The sequence below is a fragment of the Diabrotica virgifera genome, chromosome 1 (genome assembly GCF_917563875.1).
Source record: "Diabrotica virgifera virgifera chromosome 1, PGI_DIABVI_V3a".
Taxonomy (NCBI): domain Eukaryota; kingdom Metazoa; phylum Arthropoda; class Insecta; order Coleoptera; family Chrysomelidae; genus Diabrotica; species Diabrotica virgifera.
This window is the reverse complement of record NC_065443.1, coordinates 316,953,161-316,979,298: the sequence shown is the minus strand read 5'-3', so window position 1 is coordinate 316,979,298 and position 26,138 is coordinate 316,953,161. Positions and strand designations below refer to the sequence as shown.

Here is a 26,138-nt window from a genome sequence, read left to right as displayed (position 1 = left end):
TACTAGGAGACAGATTTGTTGATCTTTGCCTCGGTGAATTGATGTGTTGTGGAGTACAACTATATAGACTCCCCATGTCTCTGCATTCATCACCCTTTATTCCTTGCAAATTTTAGAAGGATGGGGACTAGGTAGAAGAGAGAATCTGTTTGCGAATTAAGAAATCCAAAGATTTTATTTTTAAATTATTTATTTGTTTGAAAATGGAGTCGCTTGGGTTTCGTCGTTTCCTTAAACAATAAATTATATTATTGTTAATTTGTATCTTTCGTAGATGTTTCGACACGGTAATAGAACTCCAGATGGAGAGGAAGAACTGTATCCCAGGGACCCTTATTTAAACAAGACTTATTTTCCCTATGGCTTAGGACAACTAACAAATGTAAGTATGCCAGTATATAGTTGCAAAGTGACAAAACAAGTTTTAAAATATGTATATATAGTTCGGTTTCTATATTTGTGCAAACAAGATCGATTATAGATCGAACATAAAACTGCCCAACATTCATTTCCATATATCATCGCTAGCCTTATGACTCTCTTATAGAATTATTGTCCCTTCAGTTTCAATGGAATTTTTCTGTCACACAACACACCACTCGCTTCCTTCCACTTCATCCATCCAGCCCTAATTCTACTGCATGCATCCCCATTTATTTCTCCATTACTATGTAATGCCAATACTAGGTACTTAAAAACTATTACAAAAATTGGAAAAAATAATTTGTAAAAGGTATAAAATTTTATTAAAATCCCTTTAAAGTGCTACATCACAACAAAACGTTTTCGATTTTTATAAAAAATCATCATCAGTGTTAGATAAACTGGATGCTAGCTGAGCCACCAAAGAAAAATATCCGGGTAAAAACCCTTTAAATATAACATAGATGCGTTAAAAGTGCATACTTTATTAAAATGCCTTATTAGACTATTGATTATGTACTATAGAAAGGAACTACAACGTTAACGGGGTTTTATTATTTCATATGGTCAATGATTCTCTATATATGAAAAATCCGCGGAGTGCTACCATTTAAAGGGGTGCGTTTTTAAGAAATGAGTGAATTAGTCCCTGGGCACAGGTTACATTAGGGTGAGTTCTATGCACTTTTGGTACAAATACGTCAACGTAATAGCTATTTGTATAACAAGGGAGGAAAGTGCTACTTTTCCTCCCGAGAATGAAGTTTACTGCCCGACGCGTAGCGGAGGGCAGTAATCATTCAAGGGAGGAAAAGGCACTTTACTCCCATGTTATACATATGGTTTTTCCACCTTCCTCAAATAACAAGTCATTTTTTCATTTTTACTTAATTTATTTATATAACTAACCAACAAAATTTATTAGAACTAAAACTAACAAGTACGTACAATATAACTGTCAACTGTCAAATATAAGTCAAATTAATAATGTAAACATTGTCAATCAAAATAACAATTTACTGTTTTTTACCATTCTGCAAAATACAGAGTGTTTTATAGATAAACGTTAAAATGTATAGAAACTTACGTAATAGAAAATAGATATTGTACAGGGCGTCAATAAGTTACATTTCATGAATGAAATACCATGACGTCACTTTTACTTTTCCTCCCTAGGGAGGAAAAATATTTTCCTCCCTAGGGAGGAAAAGTACAACTTTGCTCCCTACAATCAGGTCCGGAAAAGTATACTTTCGGTAGAGGTAGGTGGAAAAAATTGTTCCTGGTTAAATTTCCTATCTAAATTTAACTTTTTAAAGTCAAAGGTACTTTTTTTTACACAAATATATTCAAAAGAAAAAGCACAAAGAACCCCAAAAGAAAGAAATTTTGTTTTTTGTCCCATAACTTTTGTTCACGGGGATATAGGTATAGACATTGCTTCACAAAAAAAACTTACATATTTTCTCTTTAAAACGGGGTTTAGTAAAGGTCATTACGATTTACAGTTTTCGAAATATGATTTTTCAAATTTCGCCACTCACAGCAATTTTGGGCAATTTTCCTTGTTATTTCGCAAATATTGTTCTGTAACTTTTTTCTACGTAACTTTAGCCATATGCAATGGTACATGTAAGAGGAATAGAAATAAATTACCTTTATAATGTTCTACTGTATAATGTTGTAAGTACGACTTCTTTTGAAGAGGCTATATTTTTCAAGATTTTAGACTTTTAACGAGTTTTTATATTGTTTGCGATTATTTTTTAAATTTCCCATTATATCTTTTTTTTTCTATATTTAGGTATATATTATATAATAGAAAAGAAAGCTTATTCTGTTTACTTTAAAATGATGTATTATAAAAAATTCTAGGATTATTTTTGAATAAGATATGCTTTTTCAAAACATAATAAGTACTTGAAACGATCAACGATTTTGATTTTAGGATTATTTTTTAAATTTCTTATTATAACTTTTTTATGTGATTGTGTGTTATGATTGAATCTTATTTTTTATAGGTAATACTTTGGATCCACTTGACTCGGCCGGGCAAACTTCAAAATATGGATTAATTCCAATATTTACTGTCAAAGCTCCTGCACCACAAGCTTTGCTTGAAAAAATAGCATGTAAATGTTCCAAAGGATGTAAAAAAAACTGCGGTTGTAGAAAGATAGGAATTAGTTGTTCAATATTCTGCAAAGGGTGCATGTGAATGGGTACTAATTGTGGGAACTCTAAGATAACTGATGTAGCAAAGGAAGATATTGTAGCTAATGCTAACGAAGAGATGGACTTTGATTGTGAAAATTTTTTAGATGTCAACGTTTAAATAATTTTAACTAAAGTGATGTTTTCTAAGACTAATGTTTATGTAATTTTTGTAAAAGAAATAATTTTAAATAATACAGGTAAAAAAATGTCAAAGAATTACTCGGTTTCCATTATTTATATAGATGATACACCATTTTAAAGAACAGAAAGTAAGCCCTCTTTATTGAGAAATATGTAGTATATTCATGTACTAGAAAAAAAAGTATAATGAGAAATTTAAAAAATAATCCTAAAATCAAAAATCGTTGCAAGTACTTATTACATTTTGAAAAATAATATCTTATTCAAAAATAATCCTAGAATTTTTTGTAACACACCATTTTAAAGTAAACAAAGTAAAGCTTTTTTTATTATATATTATAATATATACCTACCTAAATGTAGAAGAAAAAAGTTATAATGAGAACTTTCAAAAATAATCGTAAAAAATGTAAAAAATAATATTTTTTTATATTATGTATTATATAATATAATATTATATAATAATATTATTTTATTTTTATATTATATTATAAACAATCGTTAAAAGTATAAAACCTTGAAAAACCATAATCTCTTTAAAAAAAAGACGTACAACGTTATACAGTAGACCATTTTAAAGGTAATTGATTTCTATTCCTATTACGTGTACCATTGCATACACCTAACGTTACGTAGAAAAAAGTTACAGAACAATATTTGCGAAATAACAAGGAAAATTGCCCAAAATTGCTGGGAGTGGCGAACTTTGAAAAATCATATTTCGAAAACTAAAAATCCTAATTACCTCTACTAAACAACATTTTAAAGAAGAAATATGTAGATTTTTTTTCTGTGAAGCAATGTCTATACCTATAACCTTGTGGACAAAAGTTATGGGACAAAAAACCAAATTTTTTTCTTTTGGGTTTCTTTGTGCTTTTTCTTTTGAATATATTTTTAAAAGTGATATTTAGATAGTAAAATTAACCAGGAACAATTTTTATGTGGATATGTTTGTACCAAAAGTGCATAGAACTCACCCTAATGTAACCTGTGCCCAGGGACTAATTCACCCATTTCTCAAAAACGCACCCCTTTAAATGGTAGCACTCCACGGTTTTTTCATATATAGATGTCCATTGACCATATAAAATAATAAAACCCCGTTAACGTTGTAGTTCCTTTTAGCTATCTTATTTTGAACATAATCAATAGCCTATATGATGGTCACATGGCCACTAGGATAATGACCTAAGGTAATGTATTAAAATTTCCCAACACGTGGGATCCAAATTGAGTTGTTTACATTCCAATGACTTAATGGCAACTGGAATGTAAACAACTCAATTTGGATCCCACGTGTTGGGAAATTTCAATACATTACCTTAGGGCATTATCCTAGTTGCCATGTGACCATCATAAGGCATTTTATTAAAGTATGAACTTTTAACGCATCTATGTTATATTTAAAGGTTTTTTGCCCGGATATTTTTCTTTGATGGCTCAGCTAGCATCCAGTTTATCTAACACTGGTGATGATTTTTTATAAAAATCTAAAACGTTTTGTTGTGATGTAGCTCTTTAAAGGGATTTTAATAAAATTGTATACCTTCTACAAAGGAATTTTTCCAATTTTTGTGATTGATGGTATACAGCCAACTACAGGAAAAACATTTTCTTTTCCTTGTGGATTTTTTAAAAACTATTACTTTTCACAATCATTGCACCATCATCTTATTTGTAGGGTAACTCCACCTTTAGATGAATCTTTTTAAATCGCTGTTTGTATCCTATTAAATTTTAAAGCTTTTTTCTCAAGAGCTTGTCTTCACTGTTCCAGTTTTTTTTTTGTAAGTCACTTTCACTATTTCCTACTATTACATCATCAGTATACATTAAGCAGCAGGGAATATTACCTTGTAGTTTCGCTCTTATCTGATCCGAAACTAATGAGAATAAATAAGGAATAAGCACCGAGCTTTAGTGCAATCCTACTTTCACATGAAATTTATCAGTCTCTCCCACACCTGTCCTAACACTAGTCGTTACTCCCTCACATCAAGGCTTACCTCAAATATCAAATATTATATTTTCCAGATTTAGCCATACGACTCACACTTAATCTAAGGATAAAATACACTATACAATAATCCCAGATACCTACGAATTCACGACTATTAATCCTAACCACAATGTTCTTTACCACGTCGTTCTTTACCACAAAAATTACCCTTTCTACCATCAATGGGTAGGTACGCATGGATTATCTAGTAAAATACAAATTTTTTATGTCTTTATTGATTTGAAACGTGTCTTTTCATGAGATAAGGTTTATACCCAATGTAATGTTTGCATTTTAAAAATATCATTTTTGTTATTCTTTAAATTGAGAAAAATATTTCCGGTGTTTATGGTTCCACCGGTACCCAAAAAAATACGCCTGCAGATTATTTTTCAGAGAAGGGTGTTTTATTAGTTTTTATGGCTTCTTTCAATTCTTTGGAAGCGGTTGTCGTGTAATTTAGTGTTGTACTGATGGCTTAAAGTTTAGAGTTAACAGAAAAAAATAATAAATAAAAAAAATAGTTTTAAGACTAAATACAATAGGGGGGTCCATAGACCCGTTGACACCCCCCCCCCCACCCCGCCTATATCCGCGCCTGAGCGGTACCATTGCAGCAAAGATTGCGCTGGTCAAATCACCTTTAAGAATGGATAATAGCGGCACTATGGTGCAGTGTTGTCATTGGTAGCGACTTATCGCGAAAATAGCGACTTTTTATGTGCTTTGCGACGTAGCGGCGATTTACAAAAAAAAAGCCATTTTGTAGCGACTTTCTGGAGCATAAAATAAAATATATCATATTTATTTTAAAAAATACAATGTATTACAAAAAGCAATTATTGTATTTTTCGAAGTCCAATTATATTATTTGACCATGAATTGATTTATTTGATATTTAAATCTGATTTATTTAAGAGCGTGGCGCTACTGATTACCAATTGCCTTGTAATCTGACAGTTTTCGTTTTGCGCTTCTTTTTATTCGGGACTTCCCCGGAATACATCTACATCTACAACAACTTTTTTATTTGCATATTTGCGTATCTTTTTAACCCGTTTTGATTCAACATGGCGGCTGCGCATGCGTGTGCCACATAATAAGTGACACGCGCATGCGCATGTGATGTTTTACCGATGCATCGAAAACATCGATGCAAGCTTTCCGCTTGATGCATCGCAAAATACATCGATGTATATTTGAAATAAACACCTCTACCCCCCCCCCCCCAATTCGCTTGCTAGCAAATGCAATGATACGTAGCGTAGCGACAATGTAGCGACTTTTTTACCGCCATATGGGGATTTTCATTCTTCTCTACCTGGCAACACTGCTATGGTGAGACTTCGGCCAGTAGGAAGACCAAGGAAGAGGTGAATAGACGATAGACGAAGCGAGAACCGATACCAAAGAGATAGTCTAGTAAAATAAAATTACACTACATGTAAATCAAAATGTAAATTCGTACAGGTTGAAACAAATTTTATATCAAAGTTTAGGTGGGTACAAAAGATATTTTCAAAAAAGTATCCAAATCGTACAAGGGGATCATTGTTTAAATAATTAAAAAGGGGTCATTTTTGCAAAAAAATTACTTTTTAAACTGCTGAGGTCATTAAATTACACATTTTCTGTATGGTCTTATAAAGGTGTTCATTGAGACCCAGCTTTATGCCTTCTAGGTGGGTCTTCGGAATGACTCCAGTAGTAGACATAATAATCAGTATCGTCTGGGTACTTTTCATTCTCCATTGTCTCCGTATTTGAATTTCCAGATCTCTGTACTTGGCGATCTTTTCAGTAAATTTAGTACGTAGATTATTGTTGTTAGGAATCGCCACATCAATGAGTGTTGTTTGTCTCGTTAATTTATTGACTAATACGAGATCTGGTCTATCATGTGCCACTGTTTGGTCTGTGAGCACAGTGCGGTCCCAGTATAGCTTATAGTTGTCATTCTTAAGCATACTCTCATGGACGTATTGATAATATGGGAGATGAAGGATAATGAAGGTCTATAGGATTGTTTTCTGTAAAGTTGAAGGGCAAATCTTTCACATAAGTCTTACTAAATTAAATTTGACCCCCCTTTTTATTTAAATAATTATACATAAAACTTTAAAAACAAATTTGCAAAAAATTATTTTTAGCGTTTTAAATAAGCACTATAAAATATCTTGTTTTACAGTATAAGTTGTGCTATATTATCAGTATTAAGCAAAAAAAATGGTAGAAAAATATTTAATATTTTTTGAGATATTGAATTTGTTTATTAAATGTTACTATATTTTCAATTGCAAAAACGCGGTTGTTGCCAAAAAAATATTCAAATGTATTAAATCTTATTATTTTAATTTTTATGTATATTTTCGATAAATGTATTGATAAATTCAAATTTCAATTAAACTGCCCCCTAAAATTGCATTTGAAAATAATCCAAATTTGTTTATAATTTGTTTTTTTAATTACGTCGCGGTGATTAAATATTTTAAAATGCCGTTTCGATAATTGGGTTCCTGGGAATTTTTCACTAATTAACAAATTTTTTTGTCTTTTTTTTCCTCTTCTTTTTTTTTTTTTCTTGGCATTGTATTACTACGGGTCTTTTTGGGTTAAGTTTCATTAAGAATGTCGAATCTCTAAGTTGTAGATTCGAGACCTAGAAATATCAAGATTGGTCTAAAATCACTTAAATAAAATGTGGCTACTTACTGAGTCACAGGGTGTTTTATTTAAAAATTTAAAAATTATTTTTACCAAGTACTTTCAAACTAACTGACGTATCCTTATCATACTTTACAGAAAGTGTGAGTACTATACAGTCTACTAAATTGTGATAAACAAAAGTTTCTAGCTACCACCAGAGGCGTACGACAGGGGCCAGTTTATGGTTGACCCTTCCCAAATTCTACGCCACTGAGGGAATTACTATTTTAGGGAAATTTTTCGATTCTCCAATACTTTCTATGTAAATAATATACTTTTTACTGGTAATGATTAAGTCATTAGTTTTCGAGATATTGGACGTTAAAAATGAAACGGCATAGTTATTTTGATTCATTCATTCATTCATTTTAAACTTCCAATATCTCTCAAACTGATGACTTTATCAATACCAATAAAGTTATTTACATACAAAGTATTGGAGAATCGTAAAATTTCGCTACAATAGTAATTTACTCAGTGGCGTAGAATTTGGGAAGAGTCAATCATTCACTATCCCCTGTCGTACTCCTCTGGCACTAGCTAGAAACGTTTATTAATCACAATTTAATAGGGTGTATAACAGCCACACTTTCTGCCAAGTATGATAAGGATACATCAAATAGTTTTAAAGTACTTGGTAACAATAATTTTTAAATTTTTAAATATAACACCCTGTAACTCAGTAATTAGCCACATTTTATTTAAAATATTTTAGTTAAATCTTAATATTTTTAGGTCTAGAATCTACAACTCAGAGATTCGAGATTCTTAATAAAATTTAACCCTAAAAGGGCCCGTAGTAATATAACTCCAAGAAGAAAAAGAAGAAGAAAAAACGACAAAAAAATTTTGTTAATTAGTAAAAAAATCCCAGGAACCCAATGATCGAAGCGGCATTTTAAAATACGTAATCCCCGCGACGTTATTAAAAAACAAATTACAAACAAATTTGAATAATTTTCAAATGCCTTTTATGGGGGAGTTTAACTGAAATTTGAATTTATCAGTACATTTATCAAAAATATACATAAAAATAAAAATAATGAAATCTTAAGCAGGTGAACATTTCTTTGGCAACAACCAAGTTTTTGCAATTGAAAATAGAGTAACATTTAATAAACAAATTCAATATCTCAAAAAATATTAAATATTTTTCGACCAATTTTTTTTGCTTAATACTGGTAACATAGCGCAACTTACTCTGTAAAATAAGATATTTTATAGTGCTTATTTAAAACGCTAAAAATAATTTTTTGCAAATTTGTTTATATATAATAAGTTTAAGCAAAGTTTTATATATAATTATTTAAATAAATAGGGGGTCAAATTTAATTTAGTAAGTCTTATGAGAAATATTTACCCTTTAACTTTGCAGAAAAAATCCTATAGACCTTCATTGGTAATTGAATGACCTCAGCAATTAAAAAAGTAAATTTTTTGCGAAATTGACCCCTTTTTAATTATTTAAACAATGATCCCCTTGTATGATTTGGATACTTTCTTGAAAATATCTTTTGTACCCACCTAAACTTTGATATAAAATTTGTTTTAACCTGTACGAATTTACATATTGACTTTTCTTTATTTTATTAGGCTAAGATAAGAGTAGCCAGGGACAGAGATACTTGGGGGTAGATATTAAAGAAGGCCAGGGCCCGACTTGGGTTGCAAAGTTATAGTAGAGAAAGATCTCTAGTGCAGTCACTGAAGGTTTTCACCTCCGATTTCGTTCAGCCTCCATCGATTTTCATGAAAATTGGTGAGTACTTAGAGGATACATAAAGCAACAAAGGTGACACGATGCCAACTTGCGCTTTTATCCTGGAGGTGGATGCCACCCCTTCTCGTGGGTGAAAATTATTTTATTAAAAATAATGCCATAAATTGATAGAGGGACAAATTTTAAGCAAAATTTGTTATATAAAGTTATTAATTCAAATTAATACTTTTTGAGTTATTAAAGATCAAAAATTTTATTTCTTCGTAAAAAATGCATGTTTTAAATCGGTTTTTCACGTATAACTGAAAAACTAAGCTTTTACAAAAAAGCTATTATTACCAAATTGAAGATAATAAAAAATTGAATAAACTCCTTTTATAAAGAACTAAACTATTGTTAATTCAACGTGAGTTATGGGTAATTGAATGTATATTTTTTTCAACGAATACTCAAATCTAAGTATTCAAGCTTAAATAACGGGAAAGCGATGGATTTTATAAAAAATATCTTTTAAATACCTGTCCAAGTACTTCGAAATACCTATCAAATGAGCTCCAGAAGAAGTTAATAGCATCAAAATTAAGGAAGTTATGATGAAAATAAGAGAACCCTTTCAAATTCTTTAGGAAAAAGTGAAAAATAAAACATACGCCATTTTCAAAAAAATTAAAATTTATAGTAATCCATAAAATAATTTATTTATATTAGCATAAGTAATGATTCCAACAATTTTGACAGGTTTAGAAGACACATTTTTGAAAAAAAGATATAATTTAAAAAAATCAGAATTTTTAAAATTATCGTAATTTTAATTTTCTTTTAATAATAACTCCAAAAACACTCAATATACGTAAACAGTGATATATAATAAAATTTTATTTTTTTCTACGTCAAATATTTTACCAGTTTTATTATTTCTATACGGTAAAAAATAACCGAGACAGACACGTTTAAAGCTTAAATTTTGCTGAAAGAACCATGTAACCGAGGCCATTTAACCTTTTATTTTTAAGAAAGTAAGCGGTTTAAAGATTATGTTTAAAGTGGTTTAATAAACCATAAAATTAACTTTCAAATGGCTTTAAGGCGAAACTGATATCGTAAAAATTAAAGGAGGTATTAATAAAAACAATAAAATTTTTTGGAAAAAATTTTGAAAGAAAAATTTTGAAAAAATTTTTGTAGCATAAATTTTAATGCTATCAACTTGCTCGGGGGATCATTTGATAGATATTTCTAAGTACTTTGATAAATGTTTAATAAGTTTATGTTATAAAATGCATCATTTTCCCATTATTTACGCTTGAGTACTTAGATTTGGGTACACGCCGAAAAAAAATATACATTAAATTACCTTTAACTCACTTTAAGTTGACATTAAAAGGTTTTTCCAGTAAGCAGTTTATTTCACTTTTTATTAGCTTCAATTTTGGTAGTAATAACTTTTTTGCAAAAATTTATAGTTTTTGAGTTATTTAAAAAAAATCGGCTGGAAACATGCATTTTTCTCACGAAAAATTAAAATCTTTGATCCTTAATAACTCAAAAAGTTTTGATTTATTGTAATAACTTTATATAACAAATTTTGCTTAGAATTTGTCCCTCTATCGAATTGTGGTGTTTTTTTTTTAATAAAATAATTTTCACCCTCGAGAAGGAGTGGCATCCACCCCCAGGGTAAAAGCGCAAGTTGGCACCATGTCACCTTTGTTCCTTGAGATATCCTCTAAGCACTCACCAATTTTCATGCAAATCGATGGAGGTTCAACGAAATAAGAAGTAATAGCTCATATCCACCTTTAGTGACTCCACTACTCGGCAATATTTTCTATCTTTAAAACTCAAACCTCAACCATTTGACCTCCTTTGTGCAGATTTACTTTAACTTTTCCGTCTTCACATTTATTGTTTTATTGCCATTTAAAATCTTTCAATCAAATTATTTCTCATTAATTTTTGTTTAACCTTGGCTCTTTTACTAGAAATCAGTTTTTCGTCGAACATTTACATGATGCAATCGTTTGGCCTATTCATCCCGATAAGTAGATACATATAATTTTTTTTGTCCGTCGCGCCGTTTATAATAATCATATTCCTCTTACGTAATGTCCGTTTCTTGTTTGCACAAACGTGTACATAGTTGAATACGTTTAAAAATCGAGCGGATCTAGCAAATTCTTTCGTAATTGATATATACAAGTCCGACAGGTAATTGATTTTAGTAATTATGTCGTAATAATATGTAGTATGTGAACAATGTTGAATTCTGTAATTGTTCAAATTACACGGAATTAACGTGACGCGAGCGAATACAATTAGTTGTCAACTATAGTCAGGTTCGTTTTCGTAATATTCGATAGAAATGTTTTCTTCTTATTTTGAACAGGATGCTGTGTGCCGATTAGTTCATTGCAAACTTACATTTGAAGGGTACAGGCAAAGAAAGTGCTATGTCAATTTTTGCAGAATATGAGTTTCTGGTCCCCTCTGTTAGCCAGCGATCTCGACTACCATTATACAGGGTGTCCAGAAACTCTACCGACAAACGAAGACAGGAGATTCCTCAGATAAATTTAAGACAATTTAACCCAATTCACTTAGTCCGAAAATGCTTCCTAATGCTGGGGCCACAGTAACGTATAATGCCGTTAATTAAAGCATTATTTGCATTACAGAGATGGCAAATCGATGGCTTAACTTGCAAATCGGCTAACTCCATTTTATCGGTAAGTAGTTTTAATGAAATAATATAACTTTTTGTGAGAAATATCATAGTTATAACATAATATGTTGAGGATGGAGTTGTCCATTTTTAACGTAACTATTTACTATGTGAATTGAGGAGTTACCCAATATACCAATTCTGTGATATTAAGAAGTTTTTTTGTGTTCCTGTAAAGTTTTAAAAAGCCGAGTTAGCCGCTGTGCAAGTTAAGCCATCGAAATAATGTGTTAATTAACGGCATTAGACATTACTGTGGCTCCAGCATAAGGGAGCTAGAGTTCTTTGAAGATGGCGTCTTGTAATTAGTTTTTCTTAAATACCTCCAGAACGTTTCTATTTAGAAAGACGAAAATTGGTAGGCGTATTTATCTTCCAGAGATAAATCGATTCCGTCCATTGTGAATTTTGTCTTTAATTTTTAAGCATTTTTGACTATGGATTATTAAAGTGTGAGGTAGTCTAGGATACACCCTTTTTAGGATAGGATACACCCTTTTCCTAGAAAAATCAATTTGAATATTTTTCGTTTTTTGAATTTAAAAAAAAAATAAAAAAAAAACTATTTAGAAAAACGAAAACTGGCACGTTTATTTATATTCCAGAGATGAATCGATTTCATTCATTAAGAATTTCTTGTACCGGTCATATGCGCCCGTTTTGGGTAGGTGAAAGGTTATTTTATCGCATCTTTTTTTCTTAAATTGTTAAGCATTTTTGACACTATATTATTAAATTATGAGGTACAGTTGAGTCCGCGAATCTTTACCCGTGCGTCATCATTTAAAGCTTACGAAATAAGTCGATGTTAAGTCGGAAATCGAAATTTACTAAACGCAAAAGCAAGTGACAGTAAAGCCTGGGTTTCCTCGAAAGCGGCACCGACAAACAGTGACCGTAGCACTGCGATGAATTACGTAAGATTACGGTGAAAAATTCAAGGTTCTTCACTGCGGTAATGAAATGTGCAAGCTCAGCAAGCGGTGGCTTCCAACGCATTATTGGAAACCAACGCTATTATTTTGCATGGTACAGTTTTTTATGATGTCATTCATCGTAGTGTTACGATCGTAGGTTGTCGACACCGCTTTCGAGGAAACCAGCGCTTAAGTGACTTGCTGTTGCGTTTACTAAATTATAATTTCCGACATATCATCGACTTATTTCGTATGCTTTAAATCAGCGATTCACAATCTGTGGTACATGTACCACTGGTGGTACAATTCATTACTGGCGGTGGTACACAAAACACAAAAAAAATTAAAATAGTAGTACTTAGTAAGTCTTCATAATACACTCTAAAAATACAGGGTGTAGCAAAAATACAGGTCATAAATTAAATCACATATTCTGGAACCAAAAATAGTTCGATTGAACCTAACTTACCCTAGTACAAATATGCACACAAAAAAAAGTTACAGCCCTTTGAAATTACAAAATAAAAATCGATTTTTTCCAATATATCGAAAACTATTTGAGTTTTCTTATTGAAAACGGACATGTGGCATTATTATGACAGGAAAATATTTAAAAAAATTCTGCACCTCATAAAAATTTTATGGGGGTTTTGTTCCTTTAAACCCCCTAAACTTTTGTGTGCGTTCCAATTAAATTATCACTGTGGTACCATTAGTTAAACACAATGTTTTTAAAACTTTTTTGCCTCTTAGTAATTTTTCTAACTAGTTTTTATCGAAATATTTTGAATATTTGTCAAATCCACCACATATTTGTATACTGTTAAGTACGATTATAGAGACCCTATAATAATACGAAAATTTATTTATAAATTACAGATTTTATAAGTATATTTTGAACCATATTAAAAAAGAAGCCACATCTCGATAAAAGGTGCCTTATCGGAAAAATACTAAGAGGCAAAAAAGTTTTAAAGACACTGTTTTCAACTAATGGTACCGCAATAATAGTTTAATTGGAACGTACACAAACATTTGGGGGGTGTAAAGGCACAAAATCTCCATAAAATTGTTATGTTAACATATTAAAAAAGAAGCTGCATCTCGATTAAAACTGGTATATCTAAAAAATACTAAGAGGCAAAAAAGTTACAAAAACATTTTGTTTAACTAACGGTACCACAAAAATAATTTAATTGGAACGTACATAAAAGTTTGGGGGGGGGGGGATTTAAGGGAACAAAATCCCCATAAAATTTTTATGGGGTGCACAAATTTCACTATAATTTCTTTTTAAGATATTCCTGCCACAGTCATGCCACATGTCCATTTTCAGTAAAAATCTCCAATAGTTCGATATATCGGAAAAAATCGATTTTCATTTTGTAACTTCAGAGGGCTGTAACTTTTTTTGTGTGCATATTTGTACTAGGGTAAGTTAGGTTGAATCGAACTATCTTTGATTCCAGAATATGTGATTTAATTTATGACCTGTATTTTTGTTACAACCTGTATATGTGGTACCAAAAATAATAAAAAGAACTGTAGGTGGTACATGACTCAAAAAGTTTGAGAACCGCTGCTTTAAATGATGACGCACGGGTAAAGATTCGCGGACTCAACTGTATTCTAGTACTTGACTATTCTATACTCAACTCTATTCTAACTCTTGCTTTAAGTTGGTAAAATACACCGTTTTTTTTTTAATTTTTTAATTTTTTTTTTTTTGGAAATTTCTAAAACGAAAAATTTTCAAATCGATTTTTGCTAGAAAACGGTATATTCTACGGACTTCAAGCAAGAGTACCTTTTAGTACTAAAATACCTTATAGTTTAATAATCCAGAGTCAAAAATACTTAAAAGTTAAAGACAAAAAAGTTATGCGATAAAATAACCGTCGCCCTACCCAAAACGGACGCCTATGACCGGTACTAGAAATTCGCAATGGAGTCGATTTATCTTTTGAAAATAAATATGCTTGCTAATTTTCGTTTTTCTAACTAGAAGCAGTCTGGAGGTATTTAAGAAAAACTAATTACAAGACGCCATCTTCAAAGAGCTCTAGCTCCCTTAGAAAGCATTTTTTGACTAGGTGAATTGGGTTAAATTGTCTTAAAATTATCTGAGGAATCTCCTGTATTCATTTGTCGGTAAAGTTTCTGGACACTCTGTATAAATCAATCACTGGTTTCTCCTTTGAAAATAAAGATAATCTTTTAAATATATAGATTTTGTAGCTATTTACTGCATTTTAGGCTGGCAAACGCAAACAATACTTGGTGGGTCTGGAACTTCGTAAGAGATACGACCGTTTTCTGGGAGATTACTACTACCCACAACTGATAGACGCAAGAAGTACCCATTACAATCGTACCAAAATGTCGTTGGAATTAGTCTTGGCCGGACTGTTCCCACCAAGAAAAGAAGATGAAGTTTTAGGGATGCCTTGGCAGCCAGTGCCGTATAACTACTTCCCTGTCAAGCAAGACGATGTGAGTTTATAATCATCCATATTCTTTTTTTTTTTTTTGAAAAATGGCTTTGGCAGAGCCAATTAGCCAGACTTGTTTGTGATTGATTGCAGATTCATAGTCATAAATTTCTTATAAACATAAGCACATCCTACAATATAATTTTTATAGATACAGTTGAGTCCGCGAGTCTTTACCCGTGCGTCATCATTTAAAGCGTACGAAATAAGTCGGAAATCTATTTCACGCAACAACAAGTGACAGCAAGTGGCTACTGTTCCGATTACGGGTTTTATTATAAAATTTGACGTTATCAAATAATATATAGAATGTCAAATGTAAGTTTTGCTTCAAAATTTTTGTGCAGAATTACAGCTACATTTGAAGTAGCTTAATAAATTCTTATATTATTATTGATTTATAAATAAATAAACAATTTATAAAAAAATTCAGTAACATATTTTATTTTTGTTATTTTATTCACTTTGACGGAAATCTAAACACAATCATTTCTTTACTGTGTGAATGACGTTATTTAGCTTTGTATGTTTTAAATATTAATTGCCAAAATATAATTATTTACCTTAAAATTTCAAAGCCCAATATAAAATTAGTTGTGAAAACAACTATTTGTGTAATATAAAGAAACTTCAAAACGCAAAAATTCGACAAAAACCGCAAAAAATTCAACTGATTGACAGCCACAAAAGTAAACAAAGCAGAAACGTCAAACAAATTGTGCTTAAAATATGAAAACATACCGAATCGTCTTTTTGTGTACCTATCTCTTTTCAATGCACTGAGTCTAGATGGTTCATAAAAATAACATGTGTTGTTACTTAATAACAAACGGCAGCTGGTTTGTCATGAGTTTCATGCGTGGAAGAGAATGATGCTAGATAAAAAGTACAGTGGAACCCCGATAAGTCGGCCTCCGATAACCCGGAAGTCCGGCTAACCCGGACCGATTTTCATCAGATAAACATTTTGATTTTCAATATTTTGTATTTTTCAATTTAATTGTGGCTTATTTCCAATCAAAATAGTTAATTATCAGACAAACCTTTCAACAATAAAAATGTATGTAATATAATATTTGAGAGATAATGTGTATGTGTGTAATTTGAACTGTACGATATTGAAAATGACTCATAGCACACGCCGCAGAAACAACAGCCACCTGTCTGTAGTATCTATTCCTTTTTATTTCAAACTGTCAGCATTGTTTAGGAAAGACTATTTAAAAAATTCTTTTATAAACAATGGTCTTTAGTATTGTGTGTCTTGTATTGTTCGCTTCCATTTGCTTACGTTTGGGTTTGGTGTTTTTTTTTTAGTAATTTTAATGAGTAGGTACTGTGCATATTTATAAATATATTTCATGTTATGTAAATTCTAACGGAGTTTATCTGTAAGTATACCGTATTTTATTAATTTTTACCATATTCTCCGGCTATCTCGGATTTTCGATAAGCCGCATCGGTCGCGGTCCCGATTAATCCGAGTTATCGAGGTTCCACTGTATGTGTTTTATCTCTTCAGGTATTAATGACGCACGGGTAAAGACTCGCGGACTCAACTGTACATTGGTACATTGTGTAGCTTTTTTTTATTTTTTTTTTTTTAATTATTTTACTGTTTTTTTAATATATATTTTAATTTGTGCGAAACACTTTTTTTTACTTCTTTTTTTTCTATTCTTTTTTTATTTTTGTTTCTATTTTTTTCTTTTTTTTTTATTTTTTTTAATTTATTTTTTTTTTGTTATTATTTTATTATGTGTTTTTTTATATATTTTTTTTTATTTTTTCAAACCACATTAACAAATTATGCCTATTATATTACGTTTACAACTTGTATTTACATAATTTAACATTTTTATAAATGAGATGACGAATTTCCATATCATTTATAAATATTAAAGTATTAAGGTTTATTGGGAAAAAACATTTTAAATCTTTTAATTCCTTATAAAGGTCGTTTATGTTATTTATGTTTAAATGACATTCTAATATGACATGTGTTAGATCTCCGATTTTGCCACAAGTACAATTAGGAGTATCTGACAAGCCGATTCTATGCATGTAATATGGCTTAAGAGCATGATTGGCTCTCAGCCGATTAATGGTCTTTACAAAATGTCTGTTATATTCTGTATAAAACCATCTTTTTGAGAATATCCTAGGGTTACATTGAGCAAAATTTGAGCCAGTATTACATTCTCTGTAATGCAATTGCCAATTATTTTTAAGTTTTTGTCTGCTAAAACTATCAATATCTGAAGCTGGAATTAAATTTTTGTTTATTTTTTCTCCGATCACATAAGCTGATTTAGCAAAATTGTCAACTATGTCATTGCCTTTTATTCCCGAATGACCCTTAATCCAAGCAACTGTTAATCCATATTCATATCTATTTTGAAACTAATTGTTACTTTTTTTGTAGATACTTTTGGGAAGCAACTGTCCGAAGTATTCGGAACTTTATAAAAAATACACTAGTCGACCGTCTGTTCAAGAAAAGTTTATGAAGCACGGTGAAACCTTTAAGTACATATCTGAACATACTGGTTTGAACATCACAACCTTTAAAGGCATTTACAATTTACATTTCGGTCTATCTACTGAAGAGGAATTCGGTCTGAAATTACCTGATTGGACAAAATCTGTATGGCCGGAACCGATGACCAAACTCTTTCCCGAAGAGTACTATATAGCGATGGGCACAGCAGATATGCGAAGAATTGCCATCGGAAACTTCTTGAAGAAACTCCTCGACGATACCAAAGCTAAGATCGCCGATCACCGCAAACTGGGCAGAAAGATGTACCTCTACTCGGCCCACGAAAGTACGCTGTCGTATCTGATGATAGCTTTGAGGATATTCGAGAAACACATCCCTACATATGGCGCCTACGTCGCCATGGAGCTACACCAGATCAGAGGCGTGTATGGGTTCAAAATATTTTACAAAAAGTGGGATGGGTCCGGTTTGAGGTTGGTGGAGATGCCAGGGTGTAAGGAGTTCTGTCCTCTAGACGTATTTACAGCCTTGTTAGCAGACAATCTGCCGACCAGTGATAACATGTGTGGGAATTGAAGAAGTGTTAGTTATACTGGGTATAACGATGTAAAAATTTGCTGTGCAAAATTAAATAATTAGAGAGCCGAGATTTAGTTGATTTATGAGAAAAGAATAGAAACAAAACAGGTTATAGTTAAATATAGAAAGGATACGAAACGTTTTTGTTATAGCAGCTTATGGTGATTTTCTTTAAAGTCTGTTGTATTGACGATCATTATCTGATATCATTAAAGTGGCTTCAGATCTCGTAAATCTTAAAAACAACTGTTGTTTTGTATCTCATTTCTTTCAGCAACTTAAAGTTGCGTCTAATGATTACAAAATTCCTCGCCTACTTAACACTATCGATGTTTTCTTCGTAACGGTTCCCCAAAAGGTTCTAGATCAATTTTCATTTGATCATTTTCCTTTCTTTTGCGTAAATATTCCTCTTCCAATTATTTGATATCGTTCCTCTATTCTATGCTTTTCTGCAATTACTTCATATTCAGTTTTGATCCCTAGTTATCCAGTTCTTTCACTGTTTCTTGAGATATACACACCATTTTGAATTGGTTACTGTCTTTGGTGGGAACTAATCACAATTCCAGTTGAAAACACGTTTATTATACAGGGTGTAACAAAAATACAGGACATAAATTAAATCACATATTCTGGGACCAAAAATAGTTCGATTGAACCTATCTTACCTTAGTATAAATGTGCACATAAAAAAAGTTAGAAAATGGACATATGGTTTTCTTATGGTAGGTACATCTCAAAAAAAAATGACAGTGAATTTGTACACCCGATAAAAATTTTATGAGGGTTTTGTTCCTTTAAACCCCTCCCCCCCCCCCCCAAACTTTTGTGTACATTCCAATTAAATTATTACTGCGGTACCATTAGTTAAACACAATGTTTTTAAAAGATTTTTGCCTCTTAGTATTTTTTCGATAAGCCAGTTTTAATCGAGATGCGGCTTCTTTTTTAATATGCTTACATAAAAATTGTATGGGGGTTTTGCTCCCTTAAATGCACCAAATGTTTGTGTACGTTCCAATTAAATAATTATTGTGGTACCACTAGTTAAACACAATGATTTTAAAACTTTTTCGCCTCTTAGTATTTTTTCGATAAACGATTTGTTATCGAGATATTACTGTGTTTCAAAATGTACCTAAAAAATGTAAATTCACAATAAATTCTCATACTATTATCAGGTCTCGATAATCTTACTTACCATGTAAAAATTTGTGTTGGATCTTACAAATGTTCAAAATATCTCGATAAAAACTGACTTATCGAAAAATTACAAACAGACAAAAAAGTTTTAAAAATATTTTATTTAACCAATAGTACCACAATAATAATTTAATTGGAACTCACACAAATATTTGGGGTGGTTTAAGGGAACAAAACCCCCATAAAATTATTATGGGGTGCACAAATTCCACTTTTATATTTTCTTAAAGATTTTTCTGCCATATGAATGCCACAGGTCCATTTTCAATAAAAAATCTCTAATACTTTTCAATATATCGGAAAAAATCGATTTTTATTTTGTAACTTCAAGAGGCTATAACTTTTTTTATGTGCACATTTGTACTAAGGTAAGTTAGGTTCAATCAAACTATTTTTGGTCCCGGAATATGTTATTTAATTTATGACCTGTATTTTTGTTACACCCTGTATACAAAGTATCCTATATACCTATACGCGTCGGTCTCTGTACGGAAAACGACTTGATATATAAAAAAATTTCACCAAAGGGTTATATAGCTCGTTAATACCATAATTTAAAAATAATGTGAATTATACAGGGTGCTCCAAAAAAGATTGGTAGGTATATCAAAGTTATATTTTTTCATATAAAACACCCTATATTTGATAACGTATTTGAATTGTCCTTAAAACATAAGCTATACTTTTGTAAGGGTTCCCTATGCCTAAATACTGGGTGTTTTGATGTATTTCGGTTTTTCTGACAATGTCAGATCTAAGAAACAAATGAGAACAAAATTTTCTTATCTTAATAAAAGACTGTCTTATTTAAAAATATATTTTTATTATAATAAAATTTTTTGTAGGATATCTCTAATTCTTAGATTCGTAGATATCTAATTTTTTCTAAAACCATACATTTTTAGAAAAATCGAAATAAATCAAACCACCCTGTATAACCTACATAGAGAACCCTTATAAGAGTATAGCTTATTTTTTAAGGACAATTCAAAAATCTTATCAAATATAGGGTGTTCTTTTAGAAAAAATTTAACTTTGATGAACCACACTGTTTTGGAGCACTCTGCGGCGTCAAAGTGAACGTATTGTAAGTAGTTAATTCCCATTAAAGACAGTATACCAATAAAAATGCTACAATAAAATAGCCCTTTCCGAATGTAGGTTTTTAGTTCCAGTTTTTTATTTTAATTAATTTTTTTATATTGTTCCTCATTTTTGAAGTATTTGTGGCTCATTGTTGTTTTCTTACATTTTCCAAGCTGTGATATAATTTTCTTTTTTATCCTAATGCTTAGACGAATATTACATAGTAAATATCCTTGTATCCTTTGTGTTTTTGTCTGGAACAAAGACACACAAGTTTGTAATCCAAATGAATTTGTATGCCTCCAAAGTCATAGCACAGCTGGTACTGTGTCCTGTGTTTTTATCTGTCGATACACGATGGATTTGTAACATTTATTAATACTGGGTAATCACGTTTAAACACGTTTTGATCAGTTTTTTCCTCGGATGTAATAGTAATCATTAGACTTAGTCAAATATGCAAATTGCATATTTTGCATACTATGCATTAAAAAATGCAAAAATGTCCCAATTTTGCATATTTTTAGTTAAAGTTTGCAGAAAGTGCAGATAGTATGAAATTTTGATTGTAACTATACATATACAGAGTGTCCCAAAAGTAGTGGAACGGTCGAATATTTCGCGAACTAAACATCGGATCGAAAAACTGAAAAATATGTGTTCAATCATTTTCAAAAATCTATCCAGTGACATTAAACACCAACCCCCACTACACCTCCAGGAGGTGGGGTGGGGGGTAACTTTAAAATCTCAAATGGAAACCCCTAGTTTTTCTTGCAGTTTGGGATTCGTTACGTAAAAGTAAGCAACTTTTATTCAAGATATTTTTTCAAACTGTGGATAGATGGCGCTATAATTGGGAAAAACGATTTATCCTGATACCATAGGTAAATTATAGAAACGGCCTAATATCTCGAGAAATACACTTCCAAATGAGAAACTAAAAAAGAGGTTTTTAATATTTTTTGAAAACCTATCGATAAACACCAAACATGACCCTCCAACCCACCCACTGGAGGTGGGGTTGGGGGGTAACTTTAAAATCTTAAATAGCAACCCCCACTTTTTATTACAGATTCGGATTTGTCATGAAAAATTAAGCAACATTTATTCGAAACATTTTTTAGAATTGTTGATAGATGGCGCTTTAATTGGCAAAATACGATTTATTATCGCCATCTATCAGCAATTTGAAAAAATGTTTCGAATAAATATTGCTTAATTTTTCATGACGAAATCGAATCTGCAATTAAAAGTGGGGATTGCTATTTAAGATTTTAAATTTACCCCCCACCCCACCTCCAGGGGGTGGGTTGGAGGGCCATGGTGGCGTTTATCGATAGGTTTTCGAAGAATATTAAAAACCTCTATTTTAGTTTCTCATTTGGAAGTGTATTTCTCGAGATATTAGACAGTTTCTATAATTTACCTATGGTATCAGGATAAATCGTTTTTTCCCATTATAGCGCCATCTATCCACAGTTCGAAAAAATGTCTTGAATAAAAGTTGCTTACTTTTACGTAACGAATTAAAATCTGCAAGAAAAACTAGGGGTTTCCATTTGAGATTTTAAAGTTACCCCCCACCCCACCTCCAGGGGGTGTAACGGGGGTTGGTGTTTGGTGTCACTGGATAGATTTTTGAAAATGATTGGACAGGTATTTTTCAGTTTTTCGATCCGATGTTTAGTTCGCGAAATATTCGACCGTTCCACTACTTTTGGGACACCCTATATATTTATATTCATGTAACAAATAGCTTGGAAATCTCAATATTTCACTTTGTTTTATAATCTCTAGTATTCAAATTTTTGGTATGGGAAAACTTTAATTTTGACGGCACATTTTACTTTTGTTGTAAAATAGGCCGTGAATTCGTGTCTTTATAATTGTGAATGATAATTGTGCTTTGAAAATGCCGAAAATAAACAGTTCAGTGTCATTCATAAAATCAAACTACACTGTGCGTCATAAATAAACGGGTGGCCCACAAAATTGGTCATATTTGATATCTCGAATTTCCTAAACCTGTGTCCGATTTAAGTGATTTTTTTAAATATTTTATAGCAATATTATTTAGCATTAGCACTGTAATAATGATGTTGTTCTGAAGCTATTTCCTTGTGGCATTTTTATGATTAATTATTTATATGGGAAATAAGCCACAATTAAAATGAAAAAAATAATTTTATTAACGTTTCGACGCCCAAATCGGGTGCCGTTGTCAAAATACAAAATATTATATAATAATAATAATGTAATAATGATATTGCTAAACAGATAAATGTTCATTGTATACCGAGTGGACCAATCAAAGTGTATTTTTTTCTCAAAGTTCGTAACACCCTGTGGAATATTCTAGCATTTATAAAATACTGAAATTAAAATCCAATTATAGCCTCAGGTTTTCTTAATATTCTTTTTTTTTTTTCTTTGTTCGCTTATGTTGGATAATAAAAAAGTTAGGGTACATTAAAAACTAGCTTCAGAAAACCTACCACGATTCAAAATAATATCATTTTTCTACAACCGTGTTAAAAATGCAGTTTTTAGCACTCCACAAGAGCGTTAAAAATGCTACTTTAAGGCACTAGTGCTTTAAAATTTTTAAGGCACTGCAATTTTGATGTAATGTCAAAAAAATATAAAAATGGAATGTTAGTCAAGTTCAAGTAAAAGTTGTTGTAGATATTGTCCTGTAATTACGTTTGTAGAAGAATTATTGTATGATATGAGTGTTAAAAAGTACATTTTTAAGGCACTCATGTGAATTGCACTTGAAACTTTCACATGCTTGCCTTAAACGTGTACTTTTAACACTTGTATCATAAATATCTATTATTTGTTAAAATTTTTAAATATTTAATTACAGTCGAAAAAATTAAAGAATACCCATGAACGAACATATAAAACACACTGCATTTTCCTGTCACCGTGTCACAAAGAAAATTGTCCAGTGCAAGTACATGTAACAATAATTATTACATGTACTTGCGCTGGCCAATTTTTTGTGTGACACGGTGACAGGAAAATACAGCGTGTTTTATATGTTCGTTCATGTGTATTCTTTCATTATTCCGACTGTACATAAGCTTAGTTTGTAAAATACATATAGTACCTACATGTTAATTAAGAAAATATGTGAAGATACTGTAAATATTTTTTTATTATAATATGCATATTTTCTAAAAAAAACATGCATCTTTTTGAGTAAAATACTGCATATTTACGCGCATATTTCACACCTTTTTATTTGCATATTTGCCTAAGTCTAGTAATCATATTTATATATAAAAAAAACAGAAAATCAGTATTAAAACCTATTGGCTATTATGTGGTAAAATAAAAAAATTGCCTGCAAAATGAGTTGTATGCAACTGCTAATAGGTTTCTTAACATTAAGTATATTGTTAAATTTTTTTAATAAAATCATTTGTTTTCTTTTTGTTTTTCTATCGGCCGGTATTTTTGCTCTGTTGTTCTGCATGCTTGAAAGCGAGATAACCAATAGAGTTCCAAAGTAGTTTGAGAATATCTTTCACAAATTCTAAATCTCACGAAACACATCGAAGACGGTTGTGGAAGATACCATGTATTAGACCGCTTACAAATGAACCACTTTTTGAAGTCGAAATCGGCAGCAAAAAGTCGAGCGTCTGTGGTTGTCTGTCGCTACTTGAAGTCGTCATTTGTCGTCAACACGAATGCAAAACGCATTTTCTTTTCACAGAGGCCTTTTCTCCACTGCACTACAACTTCTGTCGCCCGTGTGAAAAGGAAATGCGTATTGCTAAATGACGACTTCAATAGCGACATACAACCACAAACGCTCGACTTATTGCTGCCGACTTAGACTTCAAAAAGTGATTCGTTTGTAAGCGGCCTAAGGAGCAGTATTTGTACATATATCTTATTGTTGGTTACGATAGATTTGAAATTAAAATAATGAAAACACTCCCAAGACCTGATGTCACCTTATGCGGATATACACAGATAAAGAGTTGAAAAACGAAAATCTAGTGAGAGGTATTAAATCGAAACGCGTGGAATAGATATGACCATTATCAGATCAGCTAACGGAATCCCAATTCAACGAAGAAACCAAGGGAGACCGAGAAAAATATGATGATATGACATGGAAAACTACATAGAAATCACGAGAATAAAGCAATGGAAAGAAAAATGTAGAAATAGGAAGGAATGGAGAACAGATATGAATAACGAAATTAGTAAATTGTAGCCGAAACAGAGAGCAAGGCAACTTATCCACCTCAGAATAGAATAAAACGCGAAAGCATAAGCAAAGTCTTTAAAAATTAGTATGACATCATAAGAGACAAGAAAATTACTGTATTGTCCGCGACTTCCTGCTGAATAGAAGATTTTTTGAATCATTCGGTGCAAACAATATACCATATTGAGAAAACCGAGAATGGTTTCGGTTAAAGCAGTGTAATACTGCACAATATCTACACCAATGGCCAGCTCATAATAATAGATACTAGAACTTTTAAAAACGTAAACAACACAACTTACGCAATCGGGAACTTAAACGCATTACCATTGGTTACCAATAATACTACATTCAACCGAATCCCAGAAAAATAAGTAAGAACAAAAAATAAGTAAAACAAGTATAATGCTAAGCTTGTAATAGCAGTCTTCCCTTACATCGTTCGTGGGGCATTGAGATCATAGCAGTCTTCTATCTCTTGGGACTATGCGGTATACAAGGAAAGTAACAGGGTCAATGCTACGCTGCAACCGCCTATTGTTGGCCCTGGTTTTACCAAGGATATTCATTTAATTCAGGCTGAATCGACCTGGGGCCTGTAGATATTTTGAAAATATCTAGATATTCTTGCCTGCGATCGGATTCAATCCCCGGCCTTCTGTATGGAAGTCAGACACTCTACCGCCTGAGCTATCCGGCTCACCTTGCAACGTGTCAAAATGTTTCCACGTTTCAATTCGTATTTTCGATTATTTGTCTGTCCTGCATTCTCAAAAAACTCTCAAAAAAATTTATGATTACACCAACTCCTACTAAATCACTGGAAATAGTTCACATCGATTTATTCCAGACCAATCGACAGAAATTTATAGCCATAATTAGTGCAGCCGATATGTGAAACAATTGTGCATTTAATGATAGAAGCATATAATTTGGACCACATATACTACACATATAAAGGTTCAAATTTAGATATGAGGCCATCTCAGATTTTGCCTTTTACAAAAATGGCGGGCGTTCAAAATGGCGACTATACATAATATGTGACTAATAGCACGATAACTTTTGAACGAGACGTCAGATTTCAACCAAATTTGGTATATAGGTTCTTTTTTTGATGTATAAGATTGAGGTCTTGAACCGGGCGAATCGATTTACCAGAAATTGTGTTTTCCTGGTTTTTATGTAAA

At 31.6% G+C, this 26,138-nt stretch overlaps 2 protein-coding genes across 2 annotated transcripts in view; one reads left to right on the top strand and one right to left on the bottom strand.

Annotated features, from left to right (window-relative positions):
- The window catches only part of LOC126879269 (venom acid phosphatase Acph-1-like), a 55,972-nt gene extending 31,817 nt beyond the window's left edge, over positions 1 to 24,155 (top strand). Inside the window, exons 2-4 of the mRNA XM_050642346.1 lie at positions 275 to 382; positions 15,105 to 15,341; positions 17,766 to 24,155. Coding sequence (XP_050498303.1) covers positions 275 to 382; positions 15,105 to 15,341; positions 17,766 to 18,419 — 999 coding nt within the window. The 3' untranslated portion in view covers positions 18,420 to 24,155. The remainder of the gene's footprint in view (positions 1 to 274; positions 383 to 15,104; positions 15,342 to 17,765) is intronic.
- Positions 1 to 26,138, bottom strand: part of LOC126879271 (cyclin-A2-like) — a 132,600-nt gene that overhangs the window by 95,312 nt on the left and 11,150 nt on the right. The gene's annotated exons all lie outside the window — the stretch shown is intronic.